Source organism: Bubalus bubalis, chromosome 4 (assembly GCF_019923935.1).
Source record: "Bubalus bubalis isolate 160015118507 breed Murrah chromosome 4, NDDB_SH_1, whole genome shotgun sequence".
Taxonomy (NCBI): Eukaryota; Metazoa; Chordata; class Mammalia; order Artiodactyla; family Bovidae; genus Bubalus; species Bubalus bubalis.
The window spans coordinates 39813678-39834598 of NC_059160.1; the positions used below are offsets into that span (position 1 = coordinate 39813678).

At 40.1% G+C, this 20921-nt stretch overlaps 1 protein-coding gene across 2 annotated transcripts in view; it reads right to left on the reverse strand.

The window, feature by feature from the left end:
• The window catches only part of TMTC1 (transmembrane O-mannosyltransferase targeting cadherins 1), a 304715-nt gene that overhangs the window by 36805 nt on the left and 246989 nt on the right, over window positions 1-20921 (reverse strand). For both annotated transcript variants that reach the window (XM_044941304.2, XM_025283452.3), the window contains one exon: window positions 4683-4791. In XM_044941304.2, the coding sequence (XP_044797239.1) occupies window positions 4683-4791 (109 nt within the window). The remainder of the gene's footprint in view (window positions 1-4682; window positions 4792-20921) is intronic.

Genomic DNA, 20921 nt, shown 5'->3' on the forward strand with positions numbered 1-20921 from the left:
ACTATGGTTTGATTTCCTGAAGGCTGATAAATAAAGTTGTGCTATCAAGAAATGAATTTATTTGCTAACAAAGGATATGAGCTTGGTGCTTGTGCATCTGAAGCATTCTTTTATTAAATAATTCAAAGCATGAAGATAAGATGCTGAAAGTCAGAGAGCGAAAGCAATCTTAAGTTATGTCCAACACCTACTCTCTCACGAGCTCTCTCTGATGTTAAAATCAATCGCCCAAAGGAGCAGAAGAACCTTTCAATCTTTCAGTTACATTCTTCAAGTTCATAGTATTCTACATTTGAATTGAGAATAAGAAAGGCTGGCAAAAGATGTGATCTTTGTATGTAAGGAAAGGTCGTGGTCATAGTCATAATTTGCTTTTTCTTAAAACTTGTTTATAACTTTATGTGGCATACAATAATGTTTTATCAATTTGCCATTATGGTTCTCAAAAATTGAATTTACCACATAATTGATTTTAAATAAGGCATCTGACACTTTTAAAACGTAACTGGGAAAATGTATATATGTTGCCCTTTTTAAAACATATTAATACTATGTTTTACAGATATATATGTCTATAAAATTTGTTAATAGTAAGATATTGATGAATGAACTAAAATTTCAGTGTCACCAAACATTTGTCATCATTTTTAATAAAGTAACTTTTCATGAACTTGGAGTTCATCAATTTACAAAAGGAATACAACTTGAAACTTTTGGAATTTACTAAGGCAAATCGCTTTTCACAATATTAACATGTTAATGCTTTATCAATATAGAAACAATAGCACTAATTGAAGTGAAACCTTAAGTTATTCATGAAAAAACTCACTAGCACTTAGTTGACTTTAAAGGAGGTACTTTTAGACGCTCTTAAAATGTTAGATCCATAAGAGTTAGGGAAGGTAATTTAGAGTAGTTATCAATTTTAGATTTGGAAACTGAGGCCCAGAGAGGTGGAACACTTCTCACTCAAGTTTGCACAGGTGTTACTAGGAAGTGGGGTCTAGAATATGCCACCTGGTTCACTGTCAAATTCTCCTAATTTGGGGAACTGACCCTGAACTGCATTAAGTCCAGAGATGCCGCATGTTTGCTTGCCTGGCTTGCATTATACAGTGAAGTACCCTGAGCCCTAGAAAAGCAATATGCATACAAATAAATGGCTTTTCTTAAAGAAACTTGCAGTCTTGCGAGGAAAAATAAACCTGATAAACTGTTTACATTATATAGTTCAGATATTAGTTCAAGAAATAAAAATATGTGATTGGTTTGTGAGTTGATGCATGTTCCTGAAGATTTCATAAAAGCTCCAAGGAAATCTAACTCCCCATGAGATGGGGAGGTGGGCGAGTGTTGGGGGAGGAAGTGAAAGTTGAATTGAATCTTGAAAAGTGGGGATGATTTAGAAAGAGAGAAAGAAAAGATGGCATTACAGGGAGATGGAACTGTGTCAGTGTCGGTAAAGAGCTCCCCCTAAAACAACATACCTTGTTATCACTGGTATTAGTTGAGTGAGTGACATTGTCTTTTACCTTCAGGGTAATTTTCATCAAGAACAATTAAATGTTTATTGTATGTCCTGGCAAGTTGTGAAGAAAAAAAAGATGTGACTGATCTTGAAAGTGAAAGTTGCTCAGTCGTGTCCAACTCTTTGTGACCCCATGGACTATACAGTCCTTGGAATTCTCCACTCCAGAATACTGGAGTGGGTAGCCTTTCCCTTCTCCAAGGGATCTTCCCAACCCAGGGATCAAACCCAGGTCTCCTGCATTACAGGCAGATTCTTTACCAGCTGAGCCACAAAAGAAGCCCAAGAATACTGGAGTGGGAAGTCTATCCCTTCTCCAGGGGATCTTCCCAACCCAGCAATCAAAACAGGTCTCCTGCATTGCAGGCGGATTCTTTACCAACTGAGCTACTAGGAAAGCCTGATTTTAATGCAGTGCTTTATTCATTTACAGAGAATTGAAGCAGCTTTCAAACATAGGGAACACAAATTGAATAAAACAAATTGTTAAGGAAAATGATAAACCCAGTAAAAGCAAGTACACACAGAAAAGTAGCCCATCCTGTCAAGATGGCAGTTATTTGGGGGTGGGGCCAATGGAGACAAAGCTAGAATTGATTTTCTTAGCATTTGTAAGATTTTTCATGAGTTAGATTAAAAAATAAAGCAAAAAACTTGTAGTTCAGGAGAAATCTCATATTGAGCCATGAGAGAAATTTTCCCTTGAGTCCTCATCCAGAAGCCACTGAACAATGTAGCAAGTGCTGCCCTCAACCCAACCCTGGTCTGCGGCCGGAAGGAGTAACTTCACCTGGCTGTTCTCACACTGTCCCTCATTGCAGCACAGAGCATGACCCTGAGCCACAGTTTGTTACATGAAACACTGCCCACATGCCCAGCCCTACTTTAAAGATGAGTAAAACCTTGGTCATGTGCTGGACTGAAAGTGTTACATGGTCTTCAGATCTTATCCATTCAACTTGTGGCTCAGCTGGTAAAGAATCTGCCCGCAATGTGGGAGACCTGGCTTCAATCCCTGGGTTGGGAAGATCCCCTGGAGAAGGGAAAGGCTACCCACTCCAGTATTCTGGCCTGAAGAATTCCATGGATTGTATAGTCCATGGGACCACAAAGAGTCAGACACGTTAGAGTGACTTTCACTTTTCATTCACTCAGTATTTACTGACTGCATACAATGTGACAGACAAGGGAGGAAAGTCATGAATAAAAAAGACAGCCATTCTCATGGAGATTGGCTCACAGAAATATTCTAATGGTGGGAGGAAGATCACAGACATAAATAAATGTATGTTAGATGGTGATGAATGCTTCGGAGAGAAATCAAAGAACGTGTGGGGCAGTGAAGGAGTTGTTTTGAAAGGGTAATCATAGATAGCCCTTCCATACAGAAATGTTTGGGCAGAAACCAGCACAAGATGAGGAAAGAAACTCTAAGATGTCTGGGAGAACAGTGTTGCAGGCAAAGGGCACAGTTAGTGCAAAGGCCACAACTGTGTGTGGCTTGTCTGAGTAGCTGCAAGCCACCAGCCAGGCAGAGGCAGAGGAAGGTCTTCCATGAAAATGAAGGAGCCAGGATGAAGTGAGAAAAGGGAATAATGATGGAATCTTTTCTCCAGAAAACTCCTACTGTGTCTGCTTCAACACAAACCAAGGCAGCTGAGGACTGCCATGTCTACCATAAAACATGAGCATCATCATTTTAGCTTAAACTTTGTGTTAAAACATGCATTAAAATCTCTCACGACAGACACAGGCCTTTGTCTAAAGCCCACCTACACTATATGGAGACTAGCAGAGCAAGACAACTAGATTTATCACTTCTGACATTTAAATAGCCACTGAATGTCCTAATTTTGTTTCCTGGTGAAATCTCCAAGGTTTTTCAAATGCAAATTTCACCCCTGTGTACCTGACAACATCAAATCATTCATTACATTTAAGTCAATGCTGGAGGGCATTTTTCAAAGGTGTTCAGTTTGGGTTTAATTTTAAAGACAATCTGGAAATTGTATAATAGCAGAATCTACCTTCTATTGAGGGCACTTATGTATGTCAACAAAACTCTTATCATCAATTTAGAGAAGACAATTTATATTTGTTTTCCCACAGCATGGGGCATGCATCCAGGACACTGAAATGTGGAATCAAATGGTTTGTAGCCAGGAGCCTGCATGCATAGTGAGTCGTGTCTGACTCTGCAACCCCTTGGACTGTAGCCCGCCAGGCTCCTCTGTCCATGGATTTCCCAGCCAAGAATACTGGAGTGGGTTGCCATTTCCTTCTCCAGGGGATCTTCCTGACCCAAGGATTGAATCCACATCTCTTGCATTGGCAGGTGGATTCTTTCACCACTGAGCCACCTGGGAATTTTAGATACAGTGAAAAGGAGGGAAATCAAAATACTTCTCCGTTTTATGCCATGAAAAATGTTCTCTCTTAGGAGCCTGTCCTATGAGACTCTGTGATCTTCTGATAGGTATTAAGACATAGGATCTATAAGATTATTGGTAATTGTTTCCATATTGAGTTCAGAGATCTTAGTCCATTAGCAATTCCCCAGAAAAATATAAATGAGTAGTAATTGAACAAGCAAATATCACGTACTGTTCATGATGGATTTTGTCCCAAAGTGATAGAGAATTTAGTAGTGGTTTATAATGGACCATCTTAGGCTAGAGACCCCATACATGCACAAAGAATACTGGAGTGAGAAATCTAGATTTGTGATTTCTATCAAGAGGAAAACTGACATACAGATTAGTTGTCCATTATGGCAAGCCACTCTAGTACTCTTGCCTAGAAAATCCCATGGATGGAGGAGCCTGGTAGGCTGCAGTCCATGGGGTCGCTACAAGTCAGACGCGACTGAGCGACTTCACTTTCACTTTTCACTTTCATGCAATGGAGAAGGAAATGGCAACCCACTCCAGTGTTCTTGCCTGGAGAATCCCAGGGACGGGGGAGCCTGGTGGGCTGCCGTCTATGGGGTCGCACAGAGTCGGACACGACTGAAGCGACTTAGCAGCAGCAGTAGCAGCAGCATGAACTTACAAGTTAAATGATATAAAAAAAATCTGTGTATTATAACATTAATTTATACATTCAACAGAAACAGTTAAGAAAATATTATATGAAACTAAATGGAAACAATTACCTGCTCAGCCAATAATGAAGCTAAGCTTGAATATGCATCTGCAAACTCTGGACCATATTTAATGGAATCCTTCAGTAAGGTGATAGCCTCTTCCTTTTTCTCCTGAGACCTATGGATTATAAGAGGGGAAAAAAGGATATCTTTTAATAAAACTTTAAATCCTCTGATTAGACTTGAAAATCTCATTTCTTTTAACAAAGATTAATGGATTCACTCTGGATTTTACTGCAAATAAATTAAACTAGACTTCCTCCAGGTGCTAACAAGTTTCTGTCTCTGAATTCTCAGTGGAAAGAGATATTAAGATGTAAATGATGCTGCAGATTATTCACTGATTTCTCTACCTTCCATTTCCTGCTATGCACTTTTGAGAATTCTATTTAAAATTTTATAAATTGTTTAAATAGAAAGTTTAACCTTCAGAGGAGCAATTTTGGGCACATGACCTGGGTGACATGGGAGCCACTTTATAACGTGGAGGATGGTTTGAGCCCCTCTCATACTAGCTACACCATTGCAGGCTGGGCTCTTAATAGAAGCAAGCCAGCCAAACTGCCCATGTCCATCTTTTCTTTTCTATCTAAGAGAGATAGCTCTTATACATAATTTGTGAAATTATGAGATACTGGCTGGCAAAGAATGACCAGCTATTTTATCCTCATATTTTTATTGAAAATTGGTCTGATGGTCTTCTTTATTTTAGTTTTCTCCCAGTGATTATATTTTTCATTCAAAGAGGACTCAAGGCCTGAAAGTTATTATTTTGGGTGATAGTGCCATGGGGAACCACTGGGTCATTAGTATGATATCAGTGTCTTAGAAGCCAAAAATGTACACCGGCAGTGATCAAAGCTGCCGTCGATGCAATGCCACAAACCCTGACCACTTGCTAAACTCTAGACACTGTAATTGACAACAGAGGTGGAATAAAGAATAGAACCCTTAGAACTATGAAGGGCACATAGCCTAAGGGCCCCTCAACTTTATCAGTTACCAACTCTGAATTGTATGCTTATGTTTTTACTATATAGGATCAACAATCATTTATTCAGCAATGAATATATACCAAATGCTCTGGTCAGTTTTCACATAACATTAATTCTCACAACAATCTCATGCAGCAAGTATTGTTTTATCATACTCATTTTTCTAATCTGAAAATTTGGATTCAGAAAAGTTAAGCGACTTATCATGTTCACATAACTAGGACTCTGAGTCAAGCTCCAGTGCTCTTCCCTCATACCGTATCTGCTTACTCTAAATGCTTAAAATCCACCTCTTATGACCTTGATGCTCAAAGTGTGATCCATGGATCAGTATCTTCGACATCACCTAGCCTCCAGTTAGCAATGCAGAGTCTCAGGCCCCAGTTGGAGGTAAAAAACTCATACCCTTCATTCAAAAAAGGTTCTCAGGTAATTTGTACACACACTGAGATTTCAGCAGCTCTCTCCCTGAATTATCAAAGGCACCTGAGAGTAACTCCTGCCACAAAACCTCTATGCAGGGCTTCAGGCTCTATGGGATGAAGATCTATAGGGGAAACCCAGTGCTGACTCCATACGTTTGAGTTCCAAGTGCTAAAAGTAGCATGCTACAAGGCTGTTTTCTATCACAGACCTTGGGAAAAAAGCCATGTTTCCAGCACAGATACTGTGTTTACTACCATTCGGTTTAGCAAACATTTATCACCATAAATTGTAGCTGTTTCCCAAGGGATGTGCCTGTCCATGCTATACTCTCCTTTTTGGGATCTAGCTAACTCCTACTGGGCTCCTCTTGATATCAAGGTGTAACACGTGCCTCCTTAAGTGGCTCGTCCTTGGGATAGGGCTTTAAAGATGTATAGTTTAACAAATCTGCATTACAGCTCTTAAAGCACTAAGTTGTTTTCTTGTTGATCCATTCATTTAGTCGTTAAACATTCAAAAAGAGTCTATAAGACTCTATGGAAGTTCACTATGTTTACATACACTTGGGTTTCTCTTCTAAAATAAACTTTGAAGTAATTCTTCCATGGGCACATGTTTTTAAATGAAAACATATTTTTAATCCTGGTAATTTAACTATTGATTTCATGGTTAGAAGAACTCTTCCTCCAAGGATTTTGTAAATCTTTATTAACATTAATTTGGAAATTTCCCCAAAATCCAAAGGAAGATACGGATTTAGAAAATTAAGGCTGAAAATCAAGCCCCTCAGGACATAATTTAGCTCGGATATTCTTTAAAATCAGCAAAGAAAAAGCCACAACAATTTGACAGCAAAGATTTAATGACTTGCATTTGTTATGACTCACATCAATTAGAATGACAGCTTAACCTTTTGTATATAAACTCAGTGAGATTAATTACCATGTGCAGTCCATGAATCTAAATACTTGAGGTTGTCCATTCACATTCATGTGACATATTGGAAAAGTTAGCATCAAAATTATTCACAGGGAACTTTGAATTCTTTATGAAAAACTGTACCTCTGTTGATCTCTGCAGGGACTGACTGATAAATTTTTAAGAAAACACATCATCCTCTAATTTCATGTGGTGTGTAAATATTACAAGAGACAAAGACTGGGGCAGAGGAGACTCTTCGTCTTGGCTCTGCATTCCTGGAGGACTCTATTTTCCCTGGGAGCCTCTGACAGTCCTTAGTTCCCAGTAGGGGTCAGGCACATGACAAGTTGATAGATAATTATAAAAGTTTTTAAAGAAAGTCCAAGAAATTGGTAAGTGGTAATTCTGTTTATGTTTCTGAAAGGAAGAGGACTAGTAGGAAAGGTATATTTTTCCTGTAGATCTTTCTTGTTCACCCTTTGGTAGGAGTTATGAAGCTGGTGTGTTTTTGAAACATTCAGTTCATTTCAGTTCAGTCGCTCAGTCATGTCTGACTCTTCGAGACCCCATGACCACAGCACGCCAGGCCTCCCTGTCCATCACCAACTACTGGAGTTCACCCAAACCCATGTCTATTGAGTTGGTGATGCCATCCAAGCATCTCATCCTCTGTTGTCCCCTTCTCCTCCTGCCCTCAATCTTTCCCAGCATCAGGGTTTTTTCAAGTGAGTCAGCTCTTCACATCAGGTGGCCAAAGTATTGGAATTTCAGCTTCAACACCAGTCCTTACAATGAACACTCAAGGCTGATCTCCTTAAGGATGGACTGGTTGGATTTCCTTGCAGTCTAAGGGACTCTCAAGGGTCTTCTCCAACACCACAGTTCAAAAGCATCAATTCTTCAGCACTCTGCTTTCTTTATAGTCCAACTCTCACATCCATACATGACCACTGGAAAAACCATAGACTTAACTACATGGACTTTTGTTGACAAAGTAATGTTTCTGCTTTTTTAATATGCTGTCCAGGTTGGTCATAACTTTCCTTCCAAGGAGCAAGTGTATTTTAATTTCATGGCTGCAATCACTATCTGCAGTGATTTTGGAGCCCCCCAAAATAAAGTCAGCCACTGTTCCCAACGTTTCCCCATCTATTTGCCATGAAGTGATGGGACCAGATGCCATGATCTTCGTTTTCTGAATGTTGAGCTTTAAGCCAACTTTTTCACTCTCCTCTTTCACTTTCATCAAGATGCTATTTAGTTCTTCTTTACTTTCTGCCATAAGGGTGGTATCATCTGCATATCTGAGGTTATTGATATTTCTCCCAGCAATCTTGATTCCAACTTATGCTTCATCCAGTCCAGCATTTCTCATGATGTACTCTGCATATAAGTTAAATAAGCAGGGTGACCGTATGCAGCCTTGACGAACTCCTTTTCTTATTTGGAATCAAGCTGTGGTTCCATGTCCTGCATGGACATGGTTGCTTCCTGACCTGCATACAGGTTTCTCAAGAGGCAGGTCAGGTGGTCTGGTATTCCTGTCTCTATTAGAATTTTCCACAGTTTGTTGTGATCCACACAGTCAAAGGCTTTGGCATAGTCAATAAAGCAGAAGTAGATGTCTTTCTGGAACTCTTGCCTTTTCCATGATCCAGCGGATGTTGGCAATTTGATCTTTGGTTCCTCTGCCTTTTCTAAAACCAGCTTGAACATCTGGAAGTTCACGGTTCACGTATTGCTGAAGCCTGGCTTGGAGAATTTTGAGCATGACTTTACTAGCATGTGAGATGAGTGCAGTTGTGCGGTAGTTTGAGCACTCTTTGGCATTGCCTTTCTTTGGGATTGGAATGAAAACTGACCTTTTCCAGTCCTGAGGTTTCCAAATTTGCAGGCATATTGAGTGCAGCACTTTCACAGCATCATCTTTCAGGATTTGAAAGAGCTCAACTGGAATTCCATTACCTCCACTAGCTTTGTTCATAGTGATGCTTCCTAAGGCCCACTTGACTTCACATTCCAGGATGTCTGGCTCTAGATCAATGATCGCACCATCGTGATTATCTGGGTCATGAAGATCTTTTTTGTTCAGTTCTTCTGTGTATTCTTGGCACCTCTTCTTAATATCTTGTGCTTCTGTTAGGTTCCTACCATTTCTGTCCTTTATTGAGCCCATCTTTGCATGAAATGTTCCCTTGGTATCTCTAATTTCCTTGAAGAGATCTCTAGTTTTTCCCATTCTATTGTTTTCCTCTATTTCTTTGCATTAATTGCTGAGGAAGGCTTTCTTATCTCTCCTTGCTATTCTTTGGAACTCTGCATTCAAATGCGTATATCTTTTCTTTTCTCCTTTGCTTTTCACTTCTCTTCTTTTCACAGCTCTTTGTAAGGCCTCTTCAGACAGCCATTTTGCATTTCTTTTTCTAGGGGATGGTCTTGATCCCTGTCTCCTGTACAATGTCACGAACCTCCATCCATAGTTCATCAGGCAGTCTGTCTATCAGATCTAGTCCCATAAATCTATTTCTCACTTCCACTGTATAGTCATAAGGGATTTGATTTAGGTCATACCTGAGTGGTCTAGGGGTTTTCTCCACTTTCTTCAATTTCGGTCTGAATTTGGCAATAAGGAGTTCATGATCTGAGCCACAGTCAGCTCCTGGTCTTGTGTTTGCTGACTGTATAGAGCTTCTCCATCTCTGGCTGCAAAGAATGTAATCAATCTGATTTCGGTGTTGACCATCTGGTGATGTCCATGTGTAGAGTCTTCTCTTGTGTTGTTGGAAGAGGGTGTTTGCTATGACCAGTGCGTTCTCTTGGCAGAACTGTATTAGCCTTTGCCCTGCTTCATTCCACATTAACTTATAACAAATAATCACCTAAGTAGAACCTTCCTTGTCATATAGTATGTAATTACTATGTGAGAATTAAACTCTATTTCAACCTGTTTCTGAATTCAATAGAATCCTTTTCATATCTGCATTATGTATGGCCCATGTTTCTTTGTTAATTATCCTATATTAAAAAAAACAAGGATAATATTCCTGTAATTCTATTGAATTATTATTCCAGCTTGGAGTGCATCTTACTCAATTTCACTTGCTAACACTTTAGTTCATACCCCACTTCTAGTTCCCTCTTTGCCCTCCTTCTACTATATAGAGACAACTAAATGATACATTTTTTCCCCCCTAGAGTATTGCTCTCAACACATTGCCTTATATAAAAAAAATCTTCATTAATTCCCTACTACTCACAGACTCTTAGTTTAAAATCCCCTATAATATGGTTCTAAGCACCATTACAAACATACCCAGTTGTGTGGACTAGTGAGTATGAGTCTAGCCAGACTGAGTGACCTTTGACATCTATCCTACAGAACCTAAAAGATCACTACTCCAGCACATCTCTGCCCTCACTGTATGTTAAAATCACTTGGTGTACTCATATAGAGACCTTAGTGTTCTGAGATTGTAGTGCTCTTACTAGCTCTGATTATCCTCTCATCAGAGCTCCTAACCATGTAACACAATCACAGATCATATATATGCTACCTTTCTTAAATTTTCACTTTATTTTGAGTCTCCATTAAGAAAAAAAGATAGTAGGGGAATAAAAGCCTGGCTCTGGCCTCCAAAGGGGCAACTGCCCCCTTGTTCTTCAGTTCAACATTCTGAAGAGCAACTAAGCTTGAGCCTACTTTGCTTCTCAAGGTCCTGGCACTGCACCTAAAGGGTACCCCCACTGCCTCCAGCAGGAGGGTGTGAGTCTGCCAGTGAGTGCTCCACACAGTCAAGTTTTCAAAGCTTCATGTTTCACAGTAGCTCTTTGCTGAACATTTATTCACTGCTAAAGACAGAGTGAGTGATTCCTTTGCATTATTTAATTCCTATTAAGCATTTTGAATTATGCATAATTATTTCCATTTTAAAGATTTAGAAAACAATACTAGTAACCACCAGTCCAACAAAAATTTTTAAAAACCCTGAGATTTGGAGTGCTCACAGGATTTGCTCTTAGCACACAGCTTCTATAACACTAGGATTCAACTTGGAACTTCAAATTTAGCATGTTCCATCACTGGACCATGATTGGCATTTCTGCATCCATTCTGTCACTCTCTGTCTGTGACCATTATTAGACTGTAAGCTCCTTCATAGGCAGGACCCATGTCTTATTAATTTTAGTTACTTCTTTCATCCCAGAGACTAGTAAGGTAATCTGTACAAACAGAAATCCAATAATTACTAAGTTATTTTTTAAACCATGGTTTTACTATTTTCTTCATTCCTAGATCTTTATAAGTCTTCCCAATTAAGCTTAAAAAAAATAACAGAGGGGAGTGATATAATTATTTATTTTATATCTCTGTTTCTACAGCTCTTTCAATATTATAGGAGTGATCCTAGGAACAAAGAAGCACCCCAAGCCTTAGACTCATAAGAAAATTACAATATAGCTTCCATTTATTGAGCACTTCTTATTTACCAGGCAATGCTAAGCAGCTTCTCTGCATCGTAGCTAAAAGCACAGACTCAAAAACCAGAATGACTGGGTTCTGACTCTACCTCCAATATTACTGCTTTCTTAGGCAACTGTCTGATTGCCCTGTGTCTCTGGCACACAGTAGCTACAAAATGTTTTAGCTTTCATCAGCTTGTTAATGTTTCTAAAATCGTCCATTAAACTTATATTCTCTCTTTAAAAATTAGTTTCTGAAACTAAGGAGAATGCAGCGCTCTTGAAATTCCTTCCAAAGTAATATACTTCTGATAGGGAGAGAGTAAAGGGTCAAAGTAGGTGATTAAAAATAGTTAATCCTACTAGGGGATTGTAAGTAGAAAAAAATATGTGAGACCCCTGTAAATTAATGATTACTCAAGAAAGCAGTTTCACTTAACAACAAAATCAAGCAGGCTTGCTTAGCAATAAAACCATGCAACCGAAGCACGAGACATGCCCCCAAACAACAAAACAATGGTGGCATGAGACCTACATCCTGCCCAGTGAACTCAGCAAGTTAATGATCTCTAGGACACACTCTCTGCACACATTAAAAAAAAAACAACAATAATTTGTGGACCTTTTTTGACCATATAGGGACAAGAAAACTTACCTGCTCAAGCTGGGAGAGGAGGTGATGATGGAAGCATGATGTTGACTCAAGAAAGTCAAAGAAGGTCTTCTCCACCTCTCCACTTTTTCTTTGATTAAAAAATTGTAGTCCACTAAGTTCTCAGGTGTGGCACTCTCTCACCAGCCTGCTTGTAAGCCTCCCAAGCGTCCTATTCTAATAAATCATTTATCTATTCCTTTGCCTCATGGTGAATTCTTTCTTGGCTGAGACATGAAGGACTATGGTGCTGGAGCTCTTCAGAGCCTCCCCTCTCCCTCCCCTGAAATGCCACCAAACAGCTTTACTGTCACATTTCAAACTACTCATAAGAAATTAAAGTTAGATGGTAGAGTAATTTTTCCTGTGTCTGGTCTGATATCACAAAGGATTTTTAGTATAAAGTTGTCACTAAGTATACAAATGAATAGTGCTGCACTGAATGTAAAGTAACCCAGTAACTGAAACAGTCAAAACCCCTGGAAACCTCATTCTTAGGCAAATGCCAAGCCGAGAAGGCCTAAATGGCAGACTGATAGTTCAGAATCCAACTCAGCTGATGTTGGAGCCACACAAAGGAGTGGGTCTTCATTTTGCAGGGGTGATGGCTAAAGGTGAATATTTAGGCACAAAAGAATCGGGAGCAATTTTAAGTCTCTTTTTCAGTCATGCCAGGAAAGCTTCTTAGAAAAGAAAGGTTTAAGTAGTTATTTCCATGTAAAAATGAATAACAAGAGAGGCAGAAAATTTCAAATAGACATTACAAAATGCTTAATAAAGGGAATTACCTATGTATTCTGACAGTACAGATCACTTCTGGGACAGCATTCGACAGTATTAAAACTCCCTAATGCATTCTTTTGGCTCTATAATAGGCAATTTAGGGAAATCCAAAGCCCATTATCAATGTAAGCCTCCATCTATATAGGAATACTCTGTTAGCCCTTTAGACGGAATTGACAAGTCAATTCAAAAGGTGGAAAATATGAAAGTGACATTTTCACCAAGCATGTGATTCACCAAGGATGTGTATTTCCTCTCAACAACCAAGCAAGTCCACAGGCTGTTTTTCTGAATTTCAGAGAAAATGCTTTAAGTAAATAGATGGGGAAACAGTGGAAACAGTGTCAGACTTTATTTTTTTTTGGGCTCCAAAATCACTGCAGATGGTGATTGCAGCCATGAAATTAAAAGACACTTACTCCTTGGAAGGAAAGTTATGACCAACCTAGATAGCACATTGAAAAGCACAGACATTATTTTGCCAACAAACGTCCATCTATTTAAGGCTATGGTTTTTCCAGTGGTCATGTATAGATGTGAGAGTTGGACTATAAAGAAAACTGAGCACTGAAGAATTGATGCTTTTGAACTGTGGTGTTGGAGAAGACTCTTGAAAGTCTCTTGGACTGCAAGGATATCCAACCTGTCAGTCCTAAAGGAAATCAATCCTGAATGTTCATTGGAAGGACTGATGCTGAAGCTGAAACTCCAATACTTTGGCCACCTCATGCGAAGAGTTGACTCATTGGAAAAGACTCTGATGCTGGAGGGATTGGGGGCAGGAAGAGAAGGGGACGACAGAGGATGAGATGGCTGGATGGCATCACTGACTCGATGGATGTGAGTTTGAGTGAACTCTGGGAGTTGGTGATGGACAGGGAGGCCTGGCGTGCTGCAGTTCATGGGGTCGCAAAGAGTTGGACACGACTGAGCGACTGAACTGAATTGAACTGAGCTTTTCATAACAGGTGAATAAACTGACAAAATGAAACCTCAGTACATCCCCCATCTAATTAGGCATGGGCACACTTCTTTATCCTGAGGGCAGGAGGAGAAAGGGGCAACAGAGAATGAGATGGTTGGATGGCATGAACAACTCAGTGGACATAAGTTTGAACAAACTCTGGGAGATAGTGGAGGACAGAGAAGCCTGGTGGCTGCAGTACACGGGGTTGCAAAGAGTTGTATACAACTTAGTGACTGAACAACAACTGACGTGGAAATTCATATCACACTGTGAGGCCTGTCAGAGCTTCTGTGAAGGCTTCTGCAGGTACTGATGGAACTATCAGAGAACTCCAGAAAAGTGGAAGCACCAGGGAGAAGTAAATCTGCTCCTGGGTTAGGCAATATTATTTCTTCTCTGCATCCTGAATATCCTCATCTGTCAAACAGTCACCAGCTGAAGACTGATAATCCTGTAGGACCTAAAATATTCGGTCTTCACTTTTCCCTTAGATCAACTGTTCTCAAACTTTAGTGCTTAAGAATCAGTACAGGAAAGGATTTTCCTGGTGGTCTAGTGGTTAAGATTTTGTCTTCCAATGAATGCAGGGGGTGCAGGCTCCAACGCTGGCCAAGGAGGTAAGATCCCACATGCCTCACAGCACCCCCACAAAAAAAAAGAAATATATATATATAACAAAAAAGCAGTATTATAACAAATTCCATAAAATCCTTAAAAAAAATCAATATGGGTTTGGTATAAGGAAGGATCCCAGGCCTCCTAAGATTCGGTAGGTCAGGGGTAGGGTCGAGGAATCTTAATAAGCCCCCCAGGTGATTCTGTTGAGGGTGGTCTTCAGTCTACAATTTAAAAACTCTGTCCTGCTTACTAAGTGGGACCTGAATGATCAGTTGATCCTTAATATAAAGCTACATGTATCAGGATGAGGAAAGCTAGAAAAAGGAGAGATAAGATTTTCTGGAACAATCGGAGCAAAAAGCTGATTTGCCCAGATGAGCAACATTCCAGATGCCAAGTGATATAGGGGTGCCTGAGGGCTGACACTGCAATTGCAAGAGCAGCTGTTTTGCTCATAGAAGCTCTGTGGCCAAGTTCTTTTGTGTGTCCAAGTTTTAGCTCCTGTGTTGTCCACATATGTATCGACAGCAGTAAAAGTCTCCTAATATTTTGCAAGCAAAATGCCTCTCTTAGGTCTCCCTTAGGAACTTCCAAAAGGCTAAAATCCCTGAGAAGGGGATCCTGGGACCAATAACATCTTCCTCACTGATTTCATAAGAGAAATATTAACTAGAAATTAGATCTTGTTCATAATGTGCAAATTTTGCCATTGAATATTTGTAGTTTCACAGGGAATTTTCCCTTTGGTTATACAGCAGTGGGACTGTTTTTCTCATGTGTTAAGTAACAACATTCGCTCTGTCTCAGTAACAGATATTTAGCAAAAGCAAATAAGGCTTCAGCACATTTTCCTTTGGTAATTAAGGACCTGTTAAGTTTGTCAATTTAGAAAACTTTTTCAAATCCTGTGTAAAATCTCATGACACATGCATTTAAACTGAAAGCAGATGCTTGCTTTGAAAAAAATATTGACATTTGGGGAGAATTTAGGAAATGCAGTAACAGAAATAAATGGATTTGGCAATCCCCTTGCATGCAGTAAAATTTCCTATTAACCACAGTGTGAACCTGGAGTACTGGGCAGTCTCTTAACTACCATTCCTTTGCTGGGGTGTTTTGCTGTTGGATCCAGGAACAGTGTCTCTCACAAAGGGAAAAGATGGTGACTTTAAGGGAGGGGCAGTGGAAGCTGACATATCTTTACCAGCTCCTCTGAAAAACTGAACTGTGAAAGTCAAATTGTGAATGTCTGACTAAAAGGCTGTCTTTACAGAGTGCATATTTTTCTGTGGCTCTACTGTCTTTCTTAGCAGAAGTAAAGAAGAAAACTGGATCCTACCCTGTGTAGCCTCTTTTATGTTCTAGTTTACTGGGTGATGCAATGGAAACCTAGTTTACGGGCGCTTGCCCTAGTTTTTCTGCTTCATTCTTTATGGAAGCCACATAGTCTGGAGGACAGATTCATATATATTCGTGGTGAAGAATGAATTTTTTTTCAATTCAAAGCCATACTCACTATAGTTAGAATTATGAGAGTAGATCCCCTGTACATCTCCCTCCTGCTTGCAGTGGGTTTGCAGAACCAGAGTCAGGTGTCTGGAGCCATAGTGTAGGAGGTGACAGGGGGGCCCACCCTGTGTGGTGTGGGTGGTCTTTAACACTTCTCTCCCCAGCTGAAAGCCAAGGGAGGGAATGATGGACAGTTCTGACATGGTCTAGTCACCAAGCTACAGACATGGAAACAGGGCTCACACAAAGACCTCACACAGGGCTGGCAGGAGTGGGTCCTGAGAAAAGGTTCTTCCCAAGTCTCCTCCTCTTATGCTCCTTTGGCTCTTTATCTGCTTGGTGAGGTCCCTGCCCTGAACCCTAGCAGCAGGAAGCTTGTTCCTGATGGCCTTGCTCCTGCATGTGTGGAGCCAGTTCTGCACCATGAGTACACAGAGGTGGGCTGAGGGGTGGGGCCAGTCTCAAGTAGCATGTCTTCGAAGCAAACAAAATGCTGATGCTAAGCTCTTTAGCAATTTGAAGGAAAGCAGAGAAATAATGTCCCCAGGTTGGTTCCTGGAAAGTAAGGCAGCTGAGACTAGCTTGGTTTAGGCAGGATTCATTTACCCCATAGATAAAAGATCATCTGGATGACGCAGTTGAATGCATGTCCCTGGTTTAGGCTCAGGCGGATTGCTGTCTAAATCCCGGCTCTGCTCTCACCAGCTATAGGACTTGGGTTAGATGTTACACCTCCATGAGCCTCAGTGGCTGAATCTGTGAAAGATGCACAGTTATCTCTACCTCTCCGGGTTCCTCTAAAGAGTGGAATAAACACGACACACGGTGCGCTTAGCAGAGCGTGGAGCGTGTGGGAGGATGCGGTAACTGCTGGCTCCATGTGCTCCTCCCTTCCTCTCCAGCTGAATAAGCATCCGGAATTTCTACCTGAAGGCTCACTGATTTCTCAGCAAAGGGGCGATGCTGCTCCAAGGCAGGATTGCCTCTGAAGGGAATAGGGACTTTCAAATTCCTTTCTGATCTTCCATTTCCATTTCAGTATAGAGATGAGAAACTTGGAATCATAGTGAAAACCACTGATTCTTGCAGCAAGAGAGCCTTACAGAATCATCTGGTCCCATCTCTTATTTTGAAAAGAAGGAAAGTGAGTCTCAAGGAAGTGGAATGTTGACTAAAGCTGTTCAACAGCAGGAACAGAAAATGTACCACCTACTTCTGATTTATTATTAATTTTAGCCAAGAATATGAGCTTCAAATTGAAGAGAAAAATTACATCCCTAGGCTAGTAATAATAATAACTAAGGCTTATTTTATCTTTATTGGGGGTTAGGTCCTACATTAAGTATTTACATGCATTCTCTTGTTTAGTACTCATGAAGGACCTGGTTACTAGCAGTATTTTTACTTTGTGTTAGTCGCTCAGTCGTGTCTGACTCTTTGCGACCCCATGGACTATAGCCCGCCAGGCTACAGCCATGTAATTCTCCAGATAAGAACACCGGAGTGGGTAGCCGTTCCATTTTTCAGGGGATCCTCCTGACCCAGGGATCAAACCCAGGTCTCCTGCATTGCAGGCAGATTCTTTACCATCTGAGCCACCAGGGAAGTCCTATTTTTACTTTGTAAATGAGTAACTGGAGCCATTGCAAGATCAAATTGTTTTCCCAGGGTCACACACTACTATGTGGTAAAGCAGAGATCCAAACTCACTAAGCTCTACAGCTCCTATTCCTGAGGAGAGCGCAGGGAGAGTGCAGAGTGAAGCCATGTGATGCAAGCAAGCATCTGGCTCTGGAGGTCTCACTTCACAGCTCATGGCACGTGACATCCCTCACCATCTCCCAGTTGGTAATGAGGGAGTGAAGGTACCTGCCCTCTGGAAACCCTTAGTGGGCAGGTACATGAGATGTGAGGAAGTGCTCTGTAATTTATCATTCAAGTGTTAGTTACCGTTCTTTTTACCTGGAAGAAGAGAGGTGGCAGAAAGGTTGAGGGCATACAGCCCTACAATGCTGCCCAGCAGAGAGGTGGCACAGCAGGAAAGCACCAGAGTGGGCCCTGCACGAGGCAGGGAGGTTGGCAGAATTAGTAAGAAGTCAGCAAGAAGGGAGAGAGTCTCAAAGGCCTCCTTCTCCTCCTCAAGGTGCTTCCCAGGACCAAACTGTAGGTCACAGGCAAGCATGGCCAGAGGGGACACAGACAGCATGCATAGTCCTATACTTGGCATTTCTCTTCCTGGCCTACACAGAGCATTTTTAGATTTGAAATTTTTTGTGGATCTCTACCACATTAAATTCCGAATTTAACCTCTATGTGAAGGCAAAGTTGATCTCCAACTGAATTTGAGATAAACAGTTGCTCAATTTTTATTTCCAGTGAATTTCCAGTGAACACCTGCATTTCTAGTATTCTTTTCATTGAATTGTACCTTCTTTAAGCTATGAGTCAACAGTTGTTCCAAGCCATTTCCCAGTACAGGAGTTAAAGAGCACTAGATTGAAAGTGAGGCCAGGAAAGATTGTGAGAATTAAAGGAGTGGGAACATGATTTTCAGGACAGGTAAGACCACTGAAAACTCCTATGCTTGACAAAGTGGTCTGGCCTGTTTAATTATATTCTGTCAGAAATACTTATGCAAGGAAAAAATGATGACCATCCAACACTTTCAAGAGAATATAAACAAAACTGCGGTTCTTGAAAGCTTGCTTTCCCCACAGTGCTTCCTGTGCACGACTGTTTTCTGGCCTCAGGAGTGTTTATCGCAGCCATGGCAGTTTATCGCAGCCATGGCAGCAAAAGAAAGGACAGAGAAAAGGGACCCTTCTTCCTTGCAAGCCATGCTACAGATTTAAAACAACTCACTCATGCTCTCATCATTAGTAATCACAGCATGACTTAGAAGAGTTTTTGTTGGGGGAAAGTTACTTATGAAAATATTTCAACAATTAGCAATCTGTGTGTGTGTATATATATATACACACACACACACACACACACATATATATGTATATATATAAATAACACCCAAATCTTAAGAAAGTAGGTAAACATTCTCATCATTTCTCTGATAATTCAGTTTTGTACAGACATGGAATATAAGATGATAAAATGTAAAGAAATAATATTTTGGATGAACTAGAAGAATTGTCACTTAAAAATCTTTGTAATAGTCTCTCAAATGTAGTCTGCATGTTTCTATTTCTTGAATGGTGACAAGGAGTCAGCTTGGCTGGGAGTCTGGGTTTATACAGTGTGGCAGAGTGGCAGAAAATAAAGAAGAAAGGGGCAGGATTGTGGGAAGTTTTGTATATTCACACTATATGTGTGTATGTGATGGGCAATCAATGAATTTCTCAGTTCTCCTACATGTAGTGGGAAGGCAGAAGAAGAGCAGATGCAGGAAATAGAAAAGAAAGATAATGTGTTATGAGCAACAAAATAGAGAGCTTCAGAGTACCAGGAGGTCAACAGGATCATATTCTTTACCTCAGAGAAATCAAGAGGAGTGAGAGCTGAGAGAGTCTTTAGAATTCACAGCTGATATTAAGAGAGCAGCTCCAGAAGCTGAATGAACAGGTAAGGGGGAAAGGGAAGCAGTAAGTGCTAACTATTCTTTTTGCCAATTTGATCAGAGAAAGGAAGGAGTGAAGAGAACCACTTAATGGAGTAGCTGAATGGAGACATTCCCCAGAAGAAGTAGGGCATGTGGTAGTTTGTGAATGGGAAGAATCTGAAGATCGAAGAGAATGCACATGATAATGGGCAGGGAAAGGGAGAGAAAAAGAACCAATAACATGTAGATTTTACACTAATAGCTAATGGCTAAAATAAAAGACTGACAACACCAGATGTTAGTGAGGATGCTAAGCAAGTGGATCTCTCACCAATGCAAATGGATCTTTTCACCAATGGAGTGAAAAGTGGTACAATTACTTTGGAGAACTGTTTATCTGGCAGGTTCTTAAAACATTAAATATTTATCTACCCACAATTCTATTTCTAGATATTTACCCAAGAAAAACAAACATACAAAGACTGGGATATAACTAGTCACGGCATGAATATTCATGCTGACTCAAGTCTATAAATAAACCAAGTATCTACCCACAGGAAAATGGATAAACAAATTCAGGAATTTATACAGTGAAATACTACTACTCATCAATTTAAAAAAATGTACCATGTAACAACATGGATAAGGCTCAAAAAATCATGCTAAATGAAATTATCCAGATGCCCAAAAGTATACATTAAATGTTCACCTTTAAATGAAGTTCTGTAACTGGCTAAAACTAGTTTGTGGTGAAAAATTTTGATTTGAATAATGATTGCCTCAGAGGAGGGAGTACCTTACTGGAAAGAGGCATGAGGCATCTTTCTGGGGTAAATGTTATATGTTATTTTGTAGGTAAATACAAGAGTATATAAAAATGTCAAAACTAATTGTACCAAACAAAAAATATTGTGCATTTTTGCATATTAATTATGCCTCAATTTAAAGCCACACAAACACAGGTGTGACCACTAGGCTTATTAGGGAGACAACACAATTCTTCTTCCCCTGGAAGAGCAAAAAAAGAGGACATCTATGAACATGTAGGAAATGAGACAGGGGCAAGGGAAGCTACAAAAATTAACCTTGAATGACTTGAATATTCTTAGTAAAAAGAAGGCATTATGTCATCTTCTGGGTGTATGTATAGGCACTGAGGAGGGGAACAAAGGATACATACATTAGGAAGACAGAAAATATTTGGGAGATATTACTAGAACATAATGGAGGAATTTCTAACAGCTATAATCTCGGATTGTATTTTTTTCCATGATGGTGTCTTTAGAGTTTTGTAAGGATCACATTCAATTCAGATGTATGTTTTTACCTTTAACACTTGATAGATTGGATGAAGGTCTACGAC